Raw genomic sequence first — 18,415 nt, 5'->3', positions numbered from 1 at the left:
TAAGCTTTTTCTAAGAAAGGCCATATAGGGATATTAATTGAATTTTAATGCTTTCTGATAAACATTGACCCGGCAAGCTTTTTTAGATGACTAACTTTCTAATCTGCTTTGACATTTCTTCAGGGTGCTGCAAACAGTGGTTATGTTGGTAGGTTTAAAAATATATATAATTTGTTTTAGTGAAGAAGGTTTGGAAATATTCTGTAGAATTCTATTCAAGTAGAATGGAGTCTTGTCTGTAAGGAGTAAGTGTGGAGGAATGGACAAGATGACCTTTCCATTTCTCAGACACTGTGTTGAGATTTGTAGGGTTTTGTTTGATGTTTCAGTGGAGTGAATTAGTTGTTCTAACTGGCTATCACTTATAAAGATATTAAATGTAATATTGAACTTGGTGCTCTTTTGATTTCTAAATGACACTTTAAAATGTTTTTAGGTGTATAGTGTTGATTGGAGCCAAACCAGAGGTGAACAGCTTATGGTGTCTGGCTCATGGGATCACACTGTCAAACTGGTATGTCAACATTACTGTTTTCAAAACCATATATTCCCTTCCCCAAAGCTTCCACTGAATTTTTTTTTTCTTATCTAGAGTATACTTCTATAGCTTTTCAATGACAGCTAATTTTCTTTTAAAAAAAATATATTAAAGTGTTTATTAGAATTTAAAATTTTCTAATATTTTGGCTGTAAACTAATAATTAGCTCAGCATTGATTATTTTGGCCCCTTAAATACCATCTTGCTTTATATAAAAATAGACTTAAAAAAATCCTTGAGATATGTATGTATATTGTGTGTATGTATATATAAATACATATATATAGTATTTTATACATAAAAAGCATAATTTTGAATTTACTTCTGTTAAGTATTGATCTGTTAATTTATTTGTAGTGGGATCCGACTGTTGGGAAGTCTCTGTGCACCTTTAGAGGCCACGAAAGTGTCATTTATAGCACAATCTGGTCTCCCCACATCTCTGGTTGCTTTGCTTCAGCCTCAGGTAGGTAAGTGGGTTTTTACCAGAAGCCTTGCTTGTGGTGAACGTGGCCTTGCTTTCCCCAGCAGGTGGCGCTGGTCACCTTAGTTTCAGAGGAAACAAGGAGAACATGGCTGTCGTGGTGCTCTTTAGGCTGTTTCTTTACCAACCTCTGGATCGCTTTTCAATGATTCTAATCACTTGACTGAACATGTCCCTTTTGGTGAGGTGAGAGGTAGGGGACAAAGAGCAGGTGAGGGCTTGGCGTCAGACTGGCTTGAACGTGGGAGCCGTCTCTGCAGCTGGCTGGTTGTGGGGCCTCGGGGTGACCGGTGAGTTTCCTGGTCAGTAACTGGGGTTGTTGTGGAGATGAAGTAAGGACACCCACGTAAAGTGACCAGCAGGAAGCCCACCTCCCTTCCTCGAGGTTCACCCTACCTTTAGGATCTCTTTGAGTCATTGCTGCTGAGCCATCACAAGGATGTTTTTGGCATGATCTTTTTTCTGACTGTTTGCTTTTGATTAATGCTAGCAATTCTGAGGTAAAGTAGATACTTACATTTACATGTCTCTATTTTTTTGTAGAGAAAAGTCATTTTATAGAAATTTAAAAATTACACCTTGTACTGTTTGCATAAAGATTTATAAGTTTAGTTCGCTGACCAATTCATAAATCATATAAAACCTGAACAGTCTAATGCATGCGTGAGTTGTAGAAAAGCCTCGTTCAGCTTCTGTGCAGTGCCGATGAAAGCAGCAGAGTCCACTTGCCGCATGGGCCCTTAAGTAGCCATCCCCTCTTCACTGGCTCCAGCTGCTCTGGCCGTTTGCCTGCTTCTCACACCCCTGCAGCTCTGCCCTCACAGCTCTTGTGCTTTCATCCTCTCCCCTTTTCTCCCACTGTCTAGCCTGTTTCTCTTCTGTTGTCCGGATTTTACATGATCTGCAGGTCAGTGGCAGGGTCCTCCAGGAGGTGGCGGAGGGAGGAGAACTGAGACAGCAGGAACAGCGCCCCCTCTGCCCACGGCTGGAAGGTGGAATCATCCTCTGCAGTGAGGAGATGGCACTGGAAGGCATTGGAGTTCTAGTTCATGTGGTTGAGAATATGGAATAATGATTCTTCATGTATTATAATACCTGCCACACCATGACTTTTCATAATGTGAATTAGATAGAACACAGCTATTAATGAACAAGTATGGTTTGTCTTAGGCAGATCATAACTGGTTATAAATCTTTCGGAACAGAACCTAGTCTGGCTCTTTTGACTACCCCCTGAGCTGCTTTGCTTAGATGGCTTTATCCTTGGTTTGTTTATCAGAACAAAGATTGCTAAGTCTGAGTAACAGGTATAAGAATGTGTAACATGTGCTTATTAATCATAAATATTTGTGGTGATTGACAAAGCAAGATCATCACTGGTTATTTTTACTTCTTTTATAACTTTCAAAATATAGATTTATAAAGAGAAAACAAACATGGTATCCCAGATGATTCCTATTCTGACCACGTACACAGTAAGGAAATTCAAACAACACGGAAACATGCCAAATAAAAAGTAAATCCTCATCCCCTCTCCCACAGGACCACTGTTAACATTTTCTTGTATTCCTCCAAAAAAATTCGTATGCTCATTCCAGAATATGTGGTATAAAAGTTAAAAATATTAATAGGGAATATTCTTTTTTTTTTTTTTTTTTCTTGTGAGGAAGATCATCCCTGAGCTAACATACATGCCAATCCTCCTCTTTTTGCTGAGGAAGACTGGCCCTGGGCTAACATCCATGCCCATCTTCCGTCACTTTATGTGGGACGCCGCCACAGCATGGCCTGACAAGCCGTGCGTCGGTGCGCACACGGGATCCGAACCCGGGCCGCCAGCAGCGGGGCACGCGCACTTAACCACTATGCCACGGGGCCGGCCCCAAATGGGGAATATTGTTGAGGAATAAGTCAGATATCTTCAAAGGCTGAATTTGCTTAGTTGATGTTAGGTTTTATATACTTATAGCTATAAAATCTTCGTTGTTGTTGAAATTGTAAGGAAAATAATTCTGTAATTTTGAGTCAGGAAATCTCCTGTCCCACATTCATTTTCCCCATTGAAAACGTTGTTATTATGAAACAGTCTTTGGTCGTGGAGATTTCTCTTGGTAGCCTTGGTCCAGTATTATAGCTGAATTGAGTGAAGCACACCACTGTTCAGAACGAGTTCTTATAGTTTTAAATAAACTCAGTGGGAAAGAACGTCTGCCAATTATATATGATGAATTATCATATACGTTTATATATTTAAATTTATGAAATTAAAACATTTAAAATAGAAGAAGAAGTACAACACGCTTCTTTTATTTGATGTACCACCAATAAACACTTGGCTAAAGGTAGTTTTCTGAATGTTGTTTCCTTCCTAAAAGCTCTGACACTTTAATATATATTGCTTCATTTTTCTTTGAGATAATTTGTGTAATGTATTGAGTGCCATTAAAACTGTAGAAAATGTAGAAATAAAACAAAGGTGAGCAATTGGATCGGCGCAGGCAAGGTCAAAGTTGCTCCTCCAGGCCGCCTCCCTGAGCCACTGTCACCCAGCCTTGTAGACATGGGTGGGAAGGATAAACTGATGTCTGTTCAGGGTATTCCAAGGGGAGGAATTATTAAATTAGATCATTTGGGGAATGTATATATAAATATAATGTATATGACACTAATTATTTTCAAATGTGTTTATTTTAGAGCAGCAACACCTTATAGATTAAACAAAACAATAGCAACAGCCTTCCCAGTGCAGATGATGTCAGTTAATTCTAATAGAGAGAATTCTGATAAAGGTAACAGTTATTTTGTTTGGACCTTGAGATGGTAAACAGATGCAGCTCTTTTAAATGTTTTGCCAATTTGATGAATGAAAGGTGATATCTAACTGTTGTTTTGATTTGCATATTTAATTACTAGGGATAGTGAATACTTTTTATATGTCAACTGGCCATCACAATTGTTCTTTTGTGAATCGCATGTTCATGTCTTTGGCCCATTTTTCTACTGAGAAAAATGTTGTTGTTTTTCTGTGTTGATGTATGAGCTCTTTTTATATTTAGGAATTAGTCCTCTGTATCTTACATATGTTACTAATATTTTCCTAATTTTTTGTCTGTCTTATAATCTATTTATTTTATTTTATTTTTTACTGTATAAGCGTTCAAATTTTTTGGTAGTCAAAACTATCAATTTTTTGCTTGATAGATTTCTGGCTTTCATTTAGGATGAATAAGGACTTGGCTCAGTGAAAAGTGGGAGGCCTTGGATGGCAAAGAAAGAGAGAACATTCCAGGCAGAGAGAATATGATGTTCAAAAGTAAGACTTGATGCATTTGAGAAACTGAAAGAAGACTGTTGCTTAAGAGGAAAGGGTAGTAACAGTGAGGTCAGGGTAGCAGGCAGCGGCCCAGATCACACTTTGTGGGGTGGATTCATGATTTTGGATTTTATCCTACGGACAGTGGGAAGGCATTGAAGAGATTTAAGCAAGGGAGCGATATGATTAGGCTTACATTTTTAAAAACCCACTCTGGCTGTCATGTAGAGAATACTTTGGAGGTGAGCAGAAGTGGGTACAGGGAGACCAAGAAAGAGAGAGACAGAGGCATGGATAAGGATGGTGGCAGAAGGGATGGAAGAAAGTAGGCTGATTTGAGTGGTATTTAGAGATGATAAGATGTGGAAGAGGTGAGAGGGAGGGATGAGTAAAGAATAACTCCTAGATTCCTGGCAAGGACAAATTCATGGATGGTAAAGTCATAACTGAGAAAAAGTATGTTTGAAAGAGAAGATATTGAGTTTTGTTTTGGAGCACTTTCAGCCTGTGGACACACATGTGAGCTTGTCAATGAGCAGGTTGAGTTTGGAGCTGAGAATTCTGGCCTAATGGATAAAAATTGTGTCATAAATGGTAACTAAAGCCATGGCAGTGAATCAGAGCACCCAGGAAAGACTAAATAGAAGAAACCTTAGATTAGAGCACAGATTGACAAACTACTGCCCTCAGATCAAAATGACCCACTGATAGTTTTTGTAAATAAAGTTGTCTTGGAACACAGCCACCCCCACTCATTTACATATTGTCTCTCTACGGCTGCTTTCACACTTTAGTAGCAGAGTTGAGCAGTTGTGACTAAGACAGAATCACTCTCGAAGCCAAAAATGCTTATTGTTAGGCCTTTTACAGGAAATGTTTGCTGACCCCTGGTGTAGAGTCTTGAGGGGAGATGAAGAAATGGAAGCTCTTTTGTGCAGTTTAGCTGTCGCAGGGAGGAAAGAAGACAATAGCTAGGGGAGGAGGTAGGGTGCTTCTAGTATTATCTCCTCGTTTAATCACCCAGCATCCAAAGATAGGCGGTTGGTAGGGCAATGGTTCCTTTCTTGCTAATAAACTACACTGGTGCCTGGAGCTGTTGAATTATGTTGAGTGGCTTCCACAGGAAATACAGTCACAGAAATCCTTTCCATTTGTTTATTATTTTTTTAATTCTAAAAATTAAAAATGATCAAATGTTCCTGAATTCTGAAGTATTATTAGATTGAAGACACTCAGAAGTGGAAACCTTCAGATAAATTGTGTACAGACAGATATGTCCATTTAGATGAAGCAACTTTTTAGATCCTAAGATAATAGTGAATAATAGTAACTTATGTGTATAGAGGTTCAGTTAATTCAAAAAATGTTTTATTCACTGATTAAAATTAACAGCATTGTTTTCTAGAATGAAGAATGGTACATTTATAAAATTATTACTATTATTTTTAAAATTTGTAAGTTGTCTAAGTCATAGTTTTTTGGTCCATAATCTGAATCAAATCTTTTCCAAAATATCAAGTCTTTTGATGGACCAGTAATATATTTTTGCTGTCACCTTTCCTTTTCCAAGCCTAAATTTCTTCTTTGATTTTTTTATCTTTCTGTGGCACAGCTAACCTAAGGCTGGGTGTATATTAAGTAAATGATAGCGATATTCATACACTTGTTTGTATTAACTAACCCTTTAGCCTGCGTACGTAACTTGAGTTAGTCATCTTTTGTGCTTTTAATTTAGTGTAAATGCTAATGAGTTTCATGCTGATAGTGAATCAGATCTGTAAGATGACCACAGTTCAGCATAATGGTTATAATTTCACTATTAGTGAAAAGCCCTAACAGAGGGTATTAGTACAAGTTCAATTAAAATTCTTGTAAGGATGTATATTAGATTTACATTAGCATCATTTTCAAAGGATTCATTTCAAACCCGGGATGGAATTAGTGGTACAGAATAGGTCCATCTTCAAAATGAGCTGAAATATGCTTCCCTTGTGGTGAAACAGTGAAGACACATCTGCTGGGAGCTCTGATTGGTACTGTTTATAATCAACTGGAATAAATAATGAGATAATTTTACATATTTGGAAAAGTATTAGTAAGTAAAACTGCTTGAACTACTGATAGATTTTTAAAAATTCCTTTACAAGCCTTAGTATTGTATGTATTTTCGTTAATTTATATTATTATTTAAAGTTCTAAAATTGTCTTCATTTGTTTTTAATCACTGTTCTTTTTGTGACCATGACCAAGTGTGAAATCTGATATTGACAAAATCGTAAACTAATACAGCTGCATTTATTTAAACATCAAACAGAGTTATGTGTATTAGCCCTTTATTTGGGCTGAGTCACACACTCTTCCTCCTCCATGGGCCTTCTTTGGAGCGTAGTGTACATAATATTGACTCTGGATGTTGCATGTAGAATATTCACTATGAGACTGAATAGCAGAAAAAGATGAATTGTGTGTAGAGTTAACAGTATAATCACAAAACTTAACTCCCTGTACGTTGTAAATAGGTGGTATATAAAAAGTCTTTTATCAACAGAATGGCCATTTGCTTTAATAGAAAAAAAAGACCATCTGTTTAATGACATTACCTTCATGTGTTGTATTAGAAATGAATATAAATAGTCGTCATATCAGCCAGGACTTCTTTGGTTGAAAGTGAAAGAAATTGTGACCGAAACTGCCCTAAGGAAGAAGATAATGTATTTGCTCACATAGTTGGAATGTCCAGAATTACGTCTGCCTTTATAGACATGGTTGGATGTAGGGATCAAAGGATGTTCTTGCCGTCTCTTTTGTTATGCCTTCTTTTGAGTTGGTTTCAGTATCAGGTACCACATGATAGCGAGATGGCAGTAGCTCCAAGCCCTACATCCTTTCTGGTTTCTGTCCAGTAGGAAAAAGTGAGAGGTTCGTTCTCAGACATCTAGAAAAGTTTCGTTTTCTCTTATTGACTCTGATTGTCTGTGTGGATGTTCCTAAATTAATCACTGTGCCTGGGAGAGGGGATGTAATGTGTTGATTGGCTTGGGCCTGGCCTGGGAGATGGGAGAGGGGGTGGTACGTCAACTACACACTGAGAATGGAAAGAGTGAGTCCTGATTAGGTGGAAGGAGATGGATACATTCCAGGGGGCCAGTATTCACTAAATTGTCTGCACATCCAAGGCTTAAAATCACAAGGGATTTGATGAAAACCAAGCGCTGGACCTGTAAGCTGTAAAATATGTTCCTGTAAAAAAAGTTAGATACATTAAAGCCGTTTTCTGCCAGCTTTTATGATTTTGGAAACTCATTGGAAGGTTTATTTACTAAGCATTTGCCATTTTCTTGACATACTCCTTCATGATGGTTTTCAAATATTAGCCTCTTAATAAAGTTGAAAAGATTTAAAGTTTTTCTTCTACTCTACAAAAGAGGGTTTGTGGTGTAGTGAATGTTGGGGTGAGCTCTGAAGCTCTCATTGTGCCTTTGCCATTTCAAGTGAGACAGGAAACTTGGCTTACAAGCTATGGACGATGCACTAGTAGGAAATGAACAACTTTGCATTTTTTCTTTGCTTGACTTGTTTTCATACATTACCTCTAGGGCGTGTATGTTCTTTTACATAGCTGAGTGCCTTACATAGGCAAACACTAAAATATTTTTGATGATTATTATATAAAATATGGAGTAACCATCTTATTAGAATTTTAAAATCATATCTAAGTCTAGTTTTGATTGTTGGACATTGTCAGTGAGTCAGTCAGAAATTTAGTGAATGTCCACTGTTTTCTGGGCACTGAAGATACATCAAGGAGGAAAACAGACAGGGTTCCTGTCCTCTGAGAGCATATGGTCCAGTGGGAGAGATGCTAAGAGAAAAACTAGCAGCGGATGAAGAGGAGGAGGGTGATGTTCTCTGAGGGAGAGTGATACAGCACAGTGGTTAGGAACGTGGACTCTGGATAGAGCTGGACTCCCTGGGGTCAAATTCTGCTTTCACAACTGTCATTTGATAACCTCTGTCTTTTCATTCCTCATTTGAAAAATAAGGGTGGGCCGGCCCCGTGGCTTAGCGGTTGGGTGCGCGCGCTCCGCTACTGGCAGCCCGGGTTCGGATCCTGGGCGCGCACCGACGCACTGCTTCTCCGGCCATACTAAGGCCACGTCCCACATACAGCAACTAGAAGGATGTGCAACTGTGACATACAGCTATCTACTGGGGCTTTGGGGAAAAAAAAGGAGGAAGATAGGCGGTCTTCCTCAGCAAAAAGAGGAGGATTGGCACGGATGTTAGCTCAGGGCTGATCTTCCTCACAAAAAAAAAAACAAAAAAGAAAAAAAAAAAGAAAAAGAAGGGTGATCATAATGCCCACATCATGGAGTTTTGACAAGGATTAAGTGAGTCGGTGTATGCAGGAGGCTTAGAACAGTGCCTGGCACAGAGTAAGGGCTCCATAAAATGCCTCTTACTATTAACATGTGTGCTCAGAATTCTGTGGAAACAGCTTTGACATGCTCAAGAATCCTTTGCTATGTGTATGTGCTGTAAGAATGAACAGTTAGTGCTTATCTGCAAACTCAACTCTGAGAGCAGGGTTTTAAAGTAACTTGCTCCAGGTAGACTCTGGAATGCATGGTTGTGTAATAACATCCTAGTCCAGTGATCCTGAACCTGGCTAACCATCAGAATCTTTTTTGTTTTGTTGCTAGTACCATGGAGTGGATTCTGACTCCTAGTGACCCTGTGGACAGCAGAGGGAACCCTGCCTGGTTTTTTTGCGCCATCCCCTCACCTTCCAGTGCTCTGTCAGACAATGCTCCACTGCTATTCACAGGGTTTTCATTGCCAATTCTTTTGGAAGTGGGTGACCAGGTCCTTCTTCCTAGTCTGTCTCAGACTGGAAGCTCCACTGAAACCTGTCCACCATGAGTGATCCTGCTGGTCAAATACCAGTGGCCTAGCTTTCAGCATCACAGCAACACGCAGGCGCCACAGTGTGACAACCAACAGATGGGTGTTGTGCTTCCCTGACCTGGAGACAATCCCAGGCCACAGAAGTGAAAGCACTGGATCTAACCACTAGACCACCAGGGCTGGCTATCAGAATCAGGAGGGGAGCTTAAAAAACAACAGAATTCTGGGCTCCGTCTTAGTCCTACTGAATCAAATCCCTTTGGGAGGTACATTTTTTAGTCACCCAGCTGAATCTAGTGATCCGCCTGACCCAGAAAGCACTGTAGTAGTCTGTGGTGTAGCTCTGTTTGATGTGCCAAATTAATAGCTTATTTCTGTTGATGTAATGGGATTTGCATGTTTGTTTGTTTTAATTTTTCTAGCTAGTCAGTTCTCTTTTAATTCCTTTTTATGTCAATATCAACAACCATTTTACAAGGAATTGCATGTTGGTTTTAGTAGAAATATACTTATCTCTTTTTTAAAAACTCACAGAATGGTTTCAGTGCTGAATTCAGAGAGGAAGTGGTTTCTTAAGTTTGAGAACTGGTTAGTTTTTTTCTCACTTTTGTTGTAGTTTGAATTGTATTATGGTTTTTATTAATTAATTTTCTTACTTAATGTTCTTGCTTGCAGGCAAGAACTTGCTATAAACCATAGTATAATCTTTGCATAAAAATCATCTCAACTGCAAAATTTGTGGATATGGAACCCAAAGTTGTAAAATAGTTGTTTTTACAAATATTACAAGTGGTAGAAGCTTATATGATAGGCAATCAAGATGTATTTTTGTGTCTAATCCTGTGGTGCACATATAGTTAATTACGTAATTCAACTGCTTATAACAGTTTATATTTTAAGATTATATTTGAGAATATAGCATTTCAGTTATTCCAAGAATTTAGTCACCTTCAAAGCTGTGTGGTATTTGCAAACCTAGAACTCAATTTGTTATCATTAGCTAAGTGAAGACGGGCCAAAGAGGGGGATTTTTAGATTTGGGTCTAGGTTCACCTTTCATAGGAGAGGTTCTGCGGACGTTGAGTTTTGTTGTTCATGAAAGTTGTATAGTACTCAAGTCATATTTCTAGATTATATGAGATAGAAGGGGAGAGTATTTGAGCTCCTTACATAGGGAGGATTAATATGAAGTAAACTTTCTTTTGAACCGTGGAAACTAAATTACTGCTGTTACAGACTCCATGTACTTGTGTAAGTTGTAGCCATGGCTGAATGTGTGGGTCCAGTAGTTAAAAAAACCTCATTCTGCTCTAGAAAAAAGTCATGTTACATCTGATAGGCATCTGGCATTTCAATTAAATTATTTGGGCCCAATATGCATCCTTTTGCTACTCATTTCACTTCACAGTTTCAGATTCAACGTTTACACTCATTCTCCTCACCCACTGCTGCGATCTGAAGTTAGACGGAGTGGCAGCCAGCACTTCCTCTTCCGTGGTGTGCACTTCAGTCCACTGGTTCTGCTCCAGTGGCAGGTCTGCAACTGATAAGGGAAGCTGGTAATGCAGGTGGGTCTGTGGCACCATTACAGGCCCTGGTAAATGTCTGGCTGACAATGACAGGCCAGTTGTCTGGAAAATGCAATTAAAAAACAACATAAATGCAGATGTCCTGGTGGCTGAAAGAGTTGAGTGAGTCATGGTACCATTTGGCCAGAAGGTCTCTCTCCTACCTGGAAAACAGAATGATGAGGATGAAGTGCCAAATGTGTGCAGCAGAAGCGACTGTGAGGAAGTGGAATCCTTAGCTCCTTCAGAGCAGCTCTCACTCTTTTGTGCTCTTTAAATCTTTAAATTAGCTGCAAAAGGCGAGAACCTAAGCCATGGCTGCTTTTTTTTTTTTTAAATGCTGTTTGAATATGATAGTGAGGAACCAGAATATCGTCCCAGAGAAATTTGGAATAGCCATCCACCCAGCCTTTGTGGTTGTTTTGTTTAATCATTTATTGAAGTATAAATACAAAATAGTGCATAATCTCAAGGGTACAACATGGTGAATTTTCACAACGAACACATCTGTGTGCCAGCACCCAGATCAAGAAACGGGACTTTCCCAGGCTCCCCCCACATTATTCCAGTCATCACCCCCCGCCCCCACTCCAGGGTGACCACTGTCCTGCCTTCTAATAACACGGGTTAATGTTGCTTGTTTTTATTTATTTATTTATTTATTATTTTTTTTTGTGAGGAAGATCAGCCCTGAGCTAACATCCATGCCAATCCTCCTCTTTTTGCTGAGGAAGACTGGCTCTGAGCTAACATCTGTTGCCAATCCTCCTCCTTTTTTTTTCTCCAAAGCCCCAGTAGATAGTTGTATGTCGTAGTTGCACATCCTTCTAGTTGCTGTATGTGGGACGTGGCCTCAGCATGGCCGGTCAAGCGGTGCGTCGGTGCGCGCCCAGGATCCGAACCCGGGCCGCCAGTAGCGGAGCGCGCGCACTTAACCGCTAAGCCACGGGGCTGGCCCTGTTGCTTGTTTTTATACTTTTGTGTCTGGTTCCTTTTGCTCGACATTATTTTTTGTGAGATTCATTCATATTGTTGCTGGAATAACAGTTACTTCTTAATCTAGTCCATGTTCGCTGTGATGTTTTGGCACTTTAAATCATTCACATACCCATAAAATGTAATTATTAGGATGAACACAACCTCACTGAACTTTGAAGAATGCTTTAGTCATGGCTATAGCAGACTTTATAGTTTCAGACCTGATATTAGATATCTATTTTTGAAAGCTGGTGTTCATCATTTAGGCATTTCCCATGTTTTAGTGGAAGCCTTATGCTGAATTACATATTCTTCTCTGGGGCTAGACTTTTTGGAGACTGAAGCTTCAAGTGAATTCCATTCACTCCTTCCGAGGTGATAAGGGATCTCCTTTGCCTATAGGCGATAGAAGTTGAACTATCTTAGGTCTTGGTAGAATTTATTGAAAGGGAAAGGATGCTTGAATGGCTGCAGGAGACATTCTCAGTCTCTAATCTGGACTCTCTGTTTGTTGACTTGACTCTGCGGGCTGGCGTTCTCCATACAATGAAACACATGGCCACCAGCAGCTCCTCAATTTTATAATCTGTAGATTCTATTATAAGAGAGGGACTGACATTATTTTTTCAGTTATGGTTCAGAAAATCCCAGGTGCCTACCTTTGACCTGTCAGCTGTGGTACTATGGCTGGCCTTGCTGGGACCTGTCCCTGGCTGGTCAGCTGTGTTGAGCCATAGGTCTTTCTAGAATCACATGGTGAGAAGAGGATGCTGTTCCTAGAAGGGTGTTGTTGAGCAGACCAAACGCTAGACAGCCACACTCCCCTACTTTACATTCTGAAAGATCATTTTATCAGAGCTGTTTAGAATTCTGAAACAAATTCTACTGACTGGTGGCTAGACCACTGACAGTGATTATAGTTAGGGCCCCTGAAGATATTTGAAGCTCTAGTCTGTACCAATTCTGAACAATTTCAGTTTGTTACTTTCAAATTCACCATTCCCTCTTATCCCTGCCATCCTTAGCTAGATCCAAAAATGTTAATTACCCTTCTATCAGAGTTTTCAACCTTCTGTAAAGTAGGAGGATGGTGTTTTTAAATAAAAAAATTCAAAAATCCCACATACAAAGCAATAGTACTTACTTATGAATTCATAAAAGTGTAGTAAAATATTACAACAACACAGACTAAAGGGATGCATACCAAATTCATGACCATAGTGGCCTCTGGGCAAGGAGGATGGGGAAGGGGGTTGGAAATACAATAGAGGTTATCCGCCGTGTTTTATTACTTTTATTTCTAAAATAACTGAGGGGCAAATATGACAGAATGTCGTGTGTGTGAGTGTGTGTGTGATTAAATGTTTTCTCCCCAATTTGTAGAAACAATTAACATATAAATTACAAGAATAGTTCCTCAAGATTCAGCCAGCATTGGTTGCACGGGCGCTTCCCTCGGGCAGCGTCCGAGGCAGCATGGTGCAGATGTAGAGCTCCCAGCCTGGGAGCAGGCTGCCCAGCTAGCTTCTGGTGCCAGACCCTGACCCCTCGCTTGCTGTCTTGAGTGAGTTATTTCATCAAAGATTACTTTTTATGTTATCAAAATTTCTACCTCACTTGTGATATTTTTAAAAAGTTAATACATATAAAATGCTTAGAACAGCGTCTGGTACATAGGAAGCACTCGGTAAATATTAGCTATTATTCACGTTATTATTAATAGGGACAGGGATGACTTCTAATCATGGGTGTGTTTTCTTGTTTTATTTTTTAAAACCTTATCTCATTTCAACTTTATAAGGTAGATATTTCATCATGGGGGGAAAATGAGAATCAGGGAAGTTAAGTTACTTGATTAAACATTAACAGCTACCAAATGACTGAGCTGGATTAGAACTAAGCTCTGGAACTCCAGAGCCCCCGCTCTTAAACTCCTCATTCATTACCACCAACAGTTGAGTTCTTATCTTTCTTAAGCAACTTCCAAAGGAATCAGAAAAAAAGTTGTCGAAAATTGCTAAATTTAGCTTAATGACATACGATTTAGAATTGGGAATATAGGAAAATATATGCAGTTAAGCAAAGGATAATTTGAAATTTTAGCATTTTTGTGTACAATATAAAGTATCTACTGTGTGCTAGAGACCATGCTAAGTGCTTTACAGAAACTTTATTACACCAAATTCTTGTACAACCCTGCATCTGGGCGTTCTATTTCTTTTTTAGAAAAGAGAAATCAGTCTCAGATATTGTATAACTTGTGCAGGGTCACACAACTGCTAAATGGAGTTCAGAACCTTGACTGCCATCGTGCCGTGACCACATTCTCTTCATTCAGCTGAACCAGCTTTCTTCTATGATCGGTTGTTGTTTGTGATTTACTTTTGTTGTAGATACATATATCCTGAGTTTTATTCATCTGGTCATTTTGTGGTTTCCTCATAGTTTACAAAAATTGAAGGCCAGTAGCATATAAAACATTTAATCGGGGTGACTTTATGCAGCTAAGCAATGTAAACCATTTTGTAATAATCAAAATATAATCCTTAAATTTTTTCAACTTGTGTTTCCTAAGAAGAAAAATATACCTGTGTCTGGCCCATTAAAATGCAGTAAACATAAAGACTAAAGTTTAAAAATTGTCCATTTTGGCTTGGTAGACTTTGCCCCCATTTAACAGTAAAACTGTTACCATTTTGTTTCTCGTAGAATGTGCTGGTACAAGACGCTAACTTTATTTACAAAATGAGGATTTTCAGGACCTTTTCCGATCCTGAAGGAAAATGCCCTGGTGTGCATTTCGTCACCACTGTGCTTGGCTCAGCGTGAGATTCAAATTTTCCTGCTTTGAGTGGATCTAAAAACATTATCATGGTGCAGCACTCTTAGTTGTTGCTACGTGTTGTTATAGTGAAGACAGTATACGTATGTGTGTGATACACAGAGGGCAGCGTCCTCGCAGGGAAGCAGTGTACGCTCCCTGATTTATCGTCATGAGTACAGTGTGTCCCCGAGCATCCAGGTGGTGTGATGGAGAGTGATCGCATCTTTCTCTTTCCTCAGGTGATCAGACTCTGAGAATATGGGACGTGAAGTCAACAGGAGTCAGAGTTGTGGTTCCAGCACATCAAGCAGAAATTTTGAGTTGTGACTGGTGTAAATACAATGAGGTACCCTGTCCAGCTCTGTCCTGAGCTGCTGAGCCCTTCCTAATGTTGAAATGTTCTAGATTTTATTTCATCATTGTTTATGTAGACTTGGGGAGTGTTTATGGGCCATTAAGTTAAATTCAGTCCCTTTCATTTCTAATTGATGGTTGTGAGTGACCTGCATTAGCATTAATTGGATTTAAGTGCACATAAAACAGGCTTAATAAGAAACAGAAATTCTCAAAGTTCAGCAGGGCAGCCTTACTTGTTTGCTTGGCAAATTGCTTTACAATTTGTGTAATTTTTTTATTGTTCATAACCTCACCGATTTGTATCATCTTTTTCTTTCATTTCTTGTTCACTTTGCTGGTCAGGCTGCTGAACTGTTTGTAGCTTGATTTTTAGCTTGATACTTCATCAGTTTTTAAAATGTTCTGTTTCATCTTCCCATATAAGCCTAACCAAGCTTCAGGCTTCTGTAAGACAGCAGTGTCCATTTGTAACTTTTTGCACAGCTTCAGTTAACCACATGAGCACATGAATTAGAAATAGAGATGGATTAAATATGTGTTGATCCACTATTTATGTACCTGAAGTGATCTGTTGACTTTGATGCTTAGGTAAAACATATGCCTTGTTTTTTCCCAGTTTAAATTAATTAATGAAAGTTAAGAGAACATTGTATTGACAGAGTTCTTTAAATAAAAAGAAAGAGAATATCTTACAAGACAATATAGTACATATTCAATAATAAACTTTAAATAAAAATGTCAATGCTGATAACTACAGTCCTAGTCTCTCTCATCATAAATGAATTTTCCATTTAGGAAAATGAAATGAAATTGTGGACGATATGTTATACTTTTTGGAATTCTAAAAAAGATGCTGTTATACACTTGAGAGTGGTTAAACATTTTTTTCATTCTAAACTATTGAAACTTCTCTTCAAATGAGCTTATCCTGAAGCCCAGCACACTCAAACAGTGAAGTACTGTGCTGGTTGACGTGGGATGGGGCTGAGTGTGGCCCCAGCGCTTGGCCTGTTCAGTCAGGAACTCTGGATTCACCTAGGGTTCCACACGGCAGAATTTGTAAAACCTGACTTAGCACTGTTTGCATAGCTTCTCAGGTATGATTAGATATTATATTAAGACATGGCCCATGAGAGTTGGGAACAAGGATTGATTTAGAGTTAGAAAAACAGAAAAATTTAATTTATACCCTTTGCTCTTTGAAATATTCCTAAATTAACAGGGCTCTTGCCTTTTAATGCCTAGTAAAATCAGAGCATGCTGAAGAGAAAGGGGAGCTCATTTGTAAGACATCATTTTTAATCCCTTACGTACTGATTTATTACTACTACTAAAGGTGGCTTGGAGAGTCCACCTTGCTGTTTGGGCCTGTGCCTTTTTCTGCTGTGTGTAGTGTTCCATCAAATGCACAAAGCATATTGAGTTCCTTTTCTCTCAAATCGTACTAATTTTTGCTTTTTGATATGTGTTTTGATTTCTTTCCATACTTGTCATATAACTTCTCAAGAATGACTCCTGGGTTCAGATTAAATAATTACTAGAAAATAGATCTTGTTTCTAGTAGGAGAGCCTGGGTACTGCTTAACTGAAAAAGAGTCACTGTTGACTTGTCTCTTGTTTCCAGAATTTGCTGGTGACAGGGGCAGTTGATTGTAGTTTGAGAGGCTGGGACTTGAGGAATGTGCGACAACCAGTGTTTGAGCTTCTTGGTCACACCTATGCTGTTAGGAGAGTGAAAGTAAGTTTTTATCTTTTATTTTTATATGTAGAATATAAATATAAATATAATCAATGAAGTATATGTAAAAGGTGTTTAGGGGTTGGGATTGTTGATTCTTTTTAGGAATATTTTTGTTACCCAATTAATGATGATAAACATTGAAAGCTAAAATTAGGTAAAATATTTGAATAATTATTGAATGAATTAGCACAACGTAGCCAATCAGTACTTAAGGTTAAATAAAAATGTTTTTCATGCTGTCATCCTCAATCTACTATTCCTTTTAATATTTAACTATAGTAATTGACTTTTGGTATTATATTCTTCATAGTTTTCTGTTCAATGAGAAGTCTCTCTACTTTGTTGAAACTCGTATAGAGAGATGGTTAATTCTTTCTTTTCTCTAACATGATAATATATATGAATGTTCACAAACGTTGGGGGTGTAGAAAACTTTTCACTCCACAAACGGCAGAAGGTGAGGTAAAGAAAACTTTTTTCTGCTGCTCCTGAGAAATTTTCCTGGTTATAAGGTGACTTAAGTTAGTTTCCCGGCTTTTATGTGGTAGGTTTTGCTAAGTCACTGTGGAAAACATCTTATTAAGTGACATCTCCCAATTTCATTCTTCATTTTATTACGTTAAGGGTAAAAAAGTACCTTATTGATCTTTTCAATAATATAATTATGTTATTCCTATTTCAAAAATTCTAGATTTCAGTTAAATAAATATTTTGAATTTTACTGGCTGCAGTTCAGCATATGAGACACAGTGCCCTGTTTTTTTTAATGGCACACAGGTTTTAGTAGCTGAAAAATATTTTCTGTATGTGTTTCATAGTGCTTCTGAGACTGAAATTGGGTAATGTAGTGAAAATATTTTGCAAACTATAAAGTGTATTCAAATGTAGTTGTATCTGTGTATATAACTATTAAAGTACTGGTGAGAAAAACACTGAAGACGTATAATTGTGAAGGGCAGCCTATTAAAGTATGTTTATTGCTTATCCAAAAGATATTATTTGTCTTTATATTTGCAACTTTTGTCCTTGATATCATTTTTTTGTTTGTTTTTTTGTGAGGAATATCAGCTCTGAGCTAATATCCGATGCTAATCCTCCTCTTTTTTTCTGAGGAAGACTGGCCCTGGGCTAACATCTGTGCCCATCTTCCTCTACTTTATATGGGATGCCGCCACAGCATGGCTTGACAAGCGGTGTGCTGGTGTGTGCTGGGATCCGAACCTGTGAACCCTGGGCCGTCGAAACGGACGCTTGTGCGCTTAACCACTGCGCCACCAGGACGGCCCCCTTGATATCATTTTTCATGAGCTGCAATATACAAATAACAAAAATTCTTTTACAGATGTTTTTATTTAACATTTAAATGTTTATTTCATACTTGTGTGTATAGCAATCATAATATGTATTCATAAAATTTCTAAATTATATATTTGTACTATCACATACTTAAATCCTTTATATTTTGTAGGAGTCGTTTTAGGATAGCCAATGTGAAATTGTACTTAATTTTTCCAGAATACAATGCTTTGGGAATATTTTATTCTAAATAAGCTCTAAAAAGCTTGAGTAATGACTTTTCTTTGGAGAATGTAAAAATAAATGTTTTTTCTGTAGATGATACTTAAAAGGCCAGAAGATTTTTGCCTTGAATTAAAGCATAAAGGTTCAGGAAAGCATAATTTTAAGTGACAGCCCTGACTGAA

At 38.3% G+C, this 18,415-nt stretch overlaps 1 protein-coding gene across 2 annotated transcripts in view; it reads left to right on the top strand.

Moving 5' to 3' along the window:
- Nucleotides 1-18,415, top strand: part of PEX7 (peroxisomal biogenesis factor 7) — an 86,363-nt gene that overhangs the window by 16,783 nt on the left and 51,165 nt on the right. For both annotated transcript variants that reach the window (XM_058566197.1, XM_058566198.1), the window contains exons 4-7: nucleotides 437-514; nucleotides 897-1,005; nucleotides 14,854-14,960; nucleotides 16,596-16,709. In XM_058566197.1, coding sequence (XP_058422180.1) covers nucleotides 437-514; nucleotides 897-1,005; nucleotides 14,854-14,960; nucleotides 16,596-16,709 — 408 coding nt within the window. The remainder of the gene's footprint in view (nucleotides 1-436; nucleotides 515-896; nucleotides 1,006-14,853; nucleotides 14,961-16,595; nucleotides 16,710-18,415) is intronic.

This window comes from Diceros bicornis, chromosome 23, assembly GCF_020826845.1.
Source record: "Diceros bicornis minor isolate mBicDic1 chromosome 23, mDicBic1.mat.cur, whole genome shotgun sequence".
In the NCBI taxonomy this organism is placed as follows: Eukaryota; Metazoa; Chordata; class Mammalia; order Perissodactyla; family Rhinocerotidae; genus Diceros; species Diceros bicornis.
The sequence above is the reverse complement of the archived record's forward strand: the minus strand, read 5'-3'. Positions and strand labels throughout refer to the sequence as shown.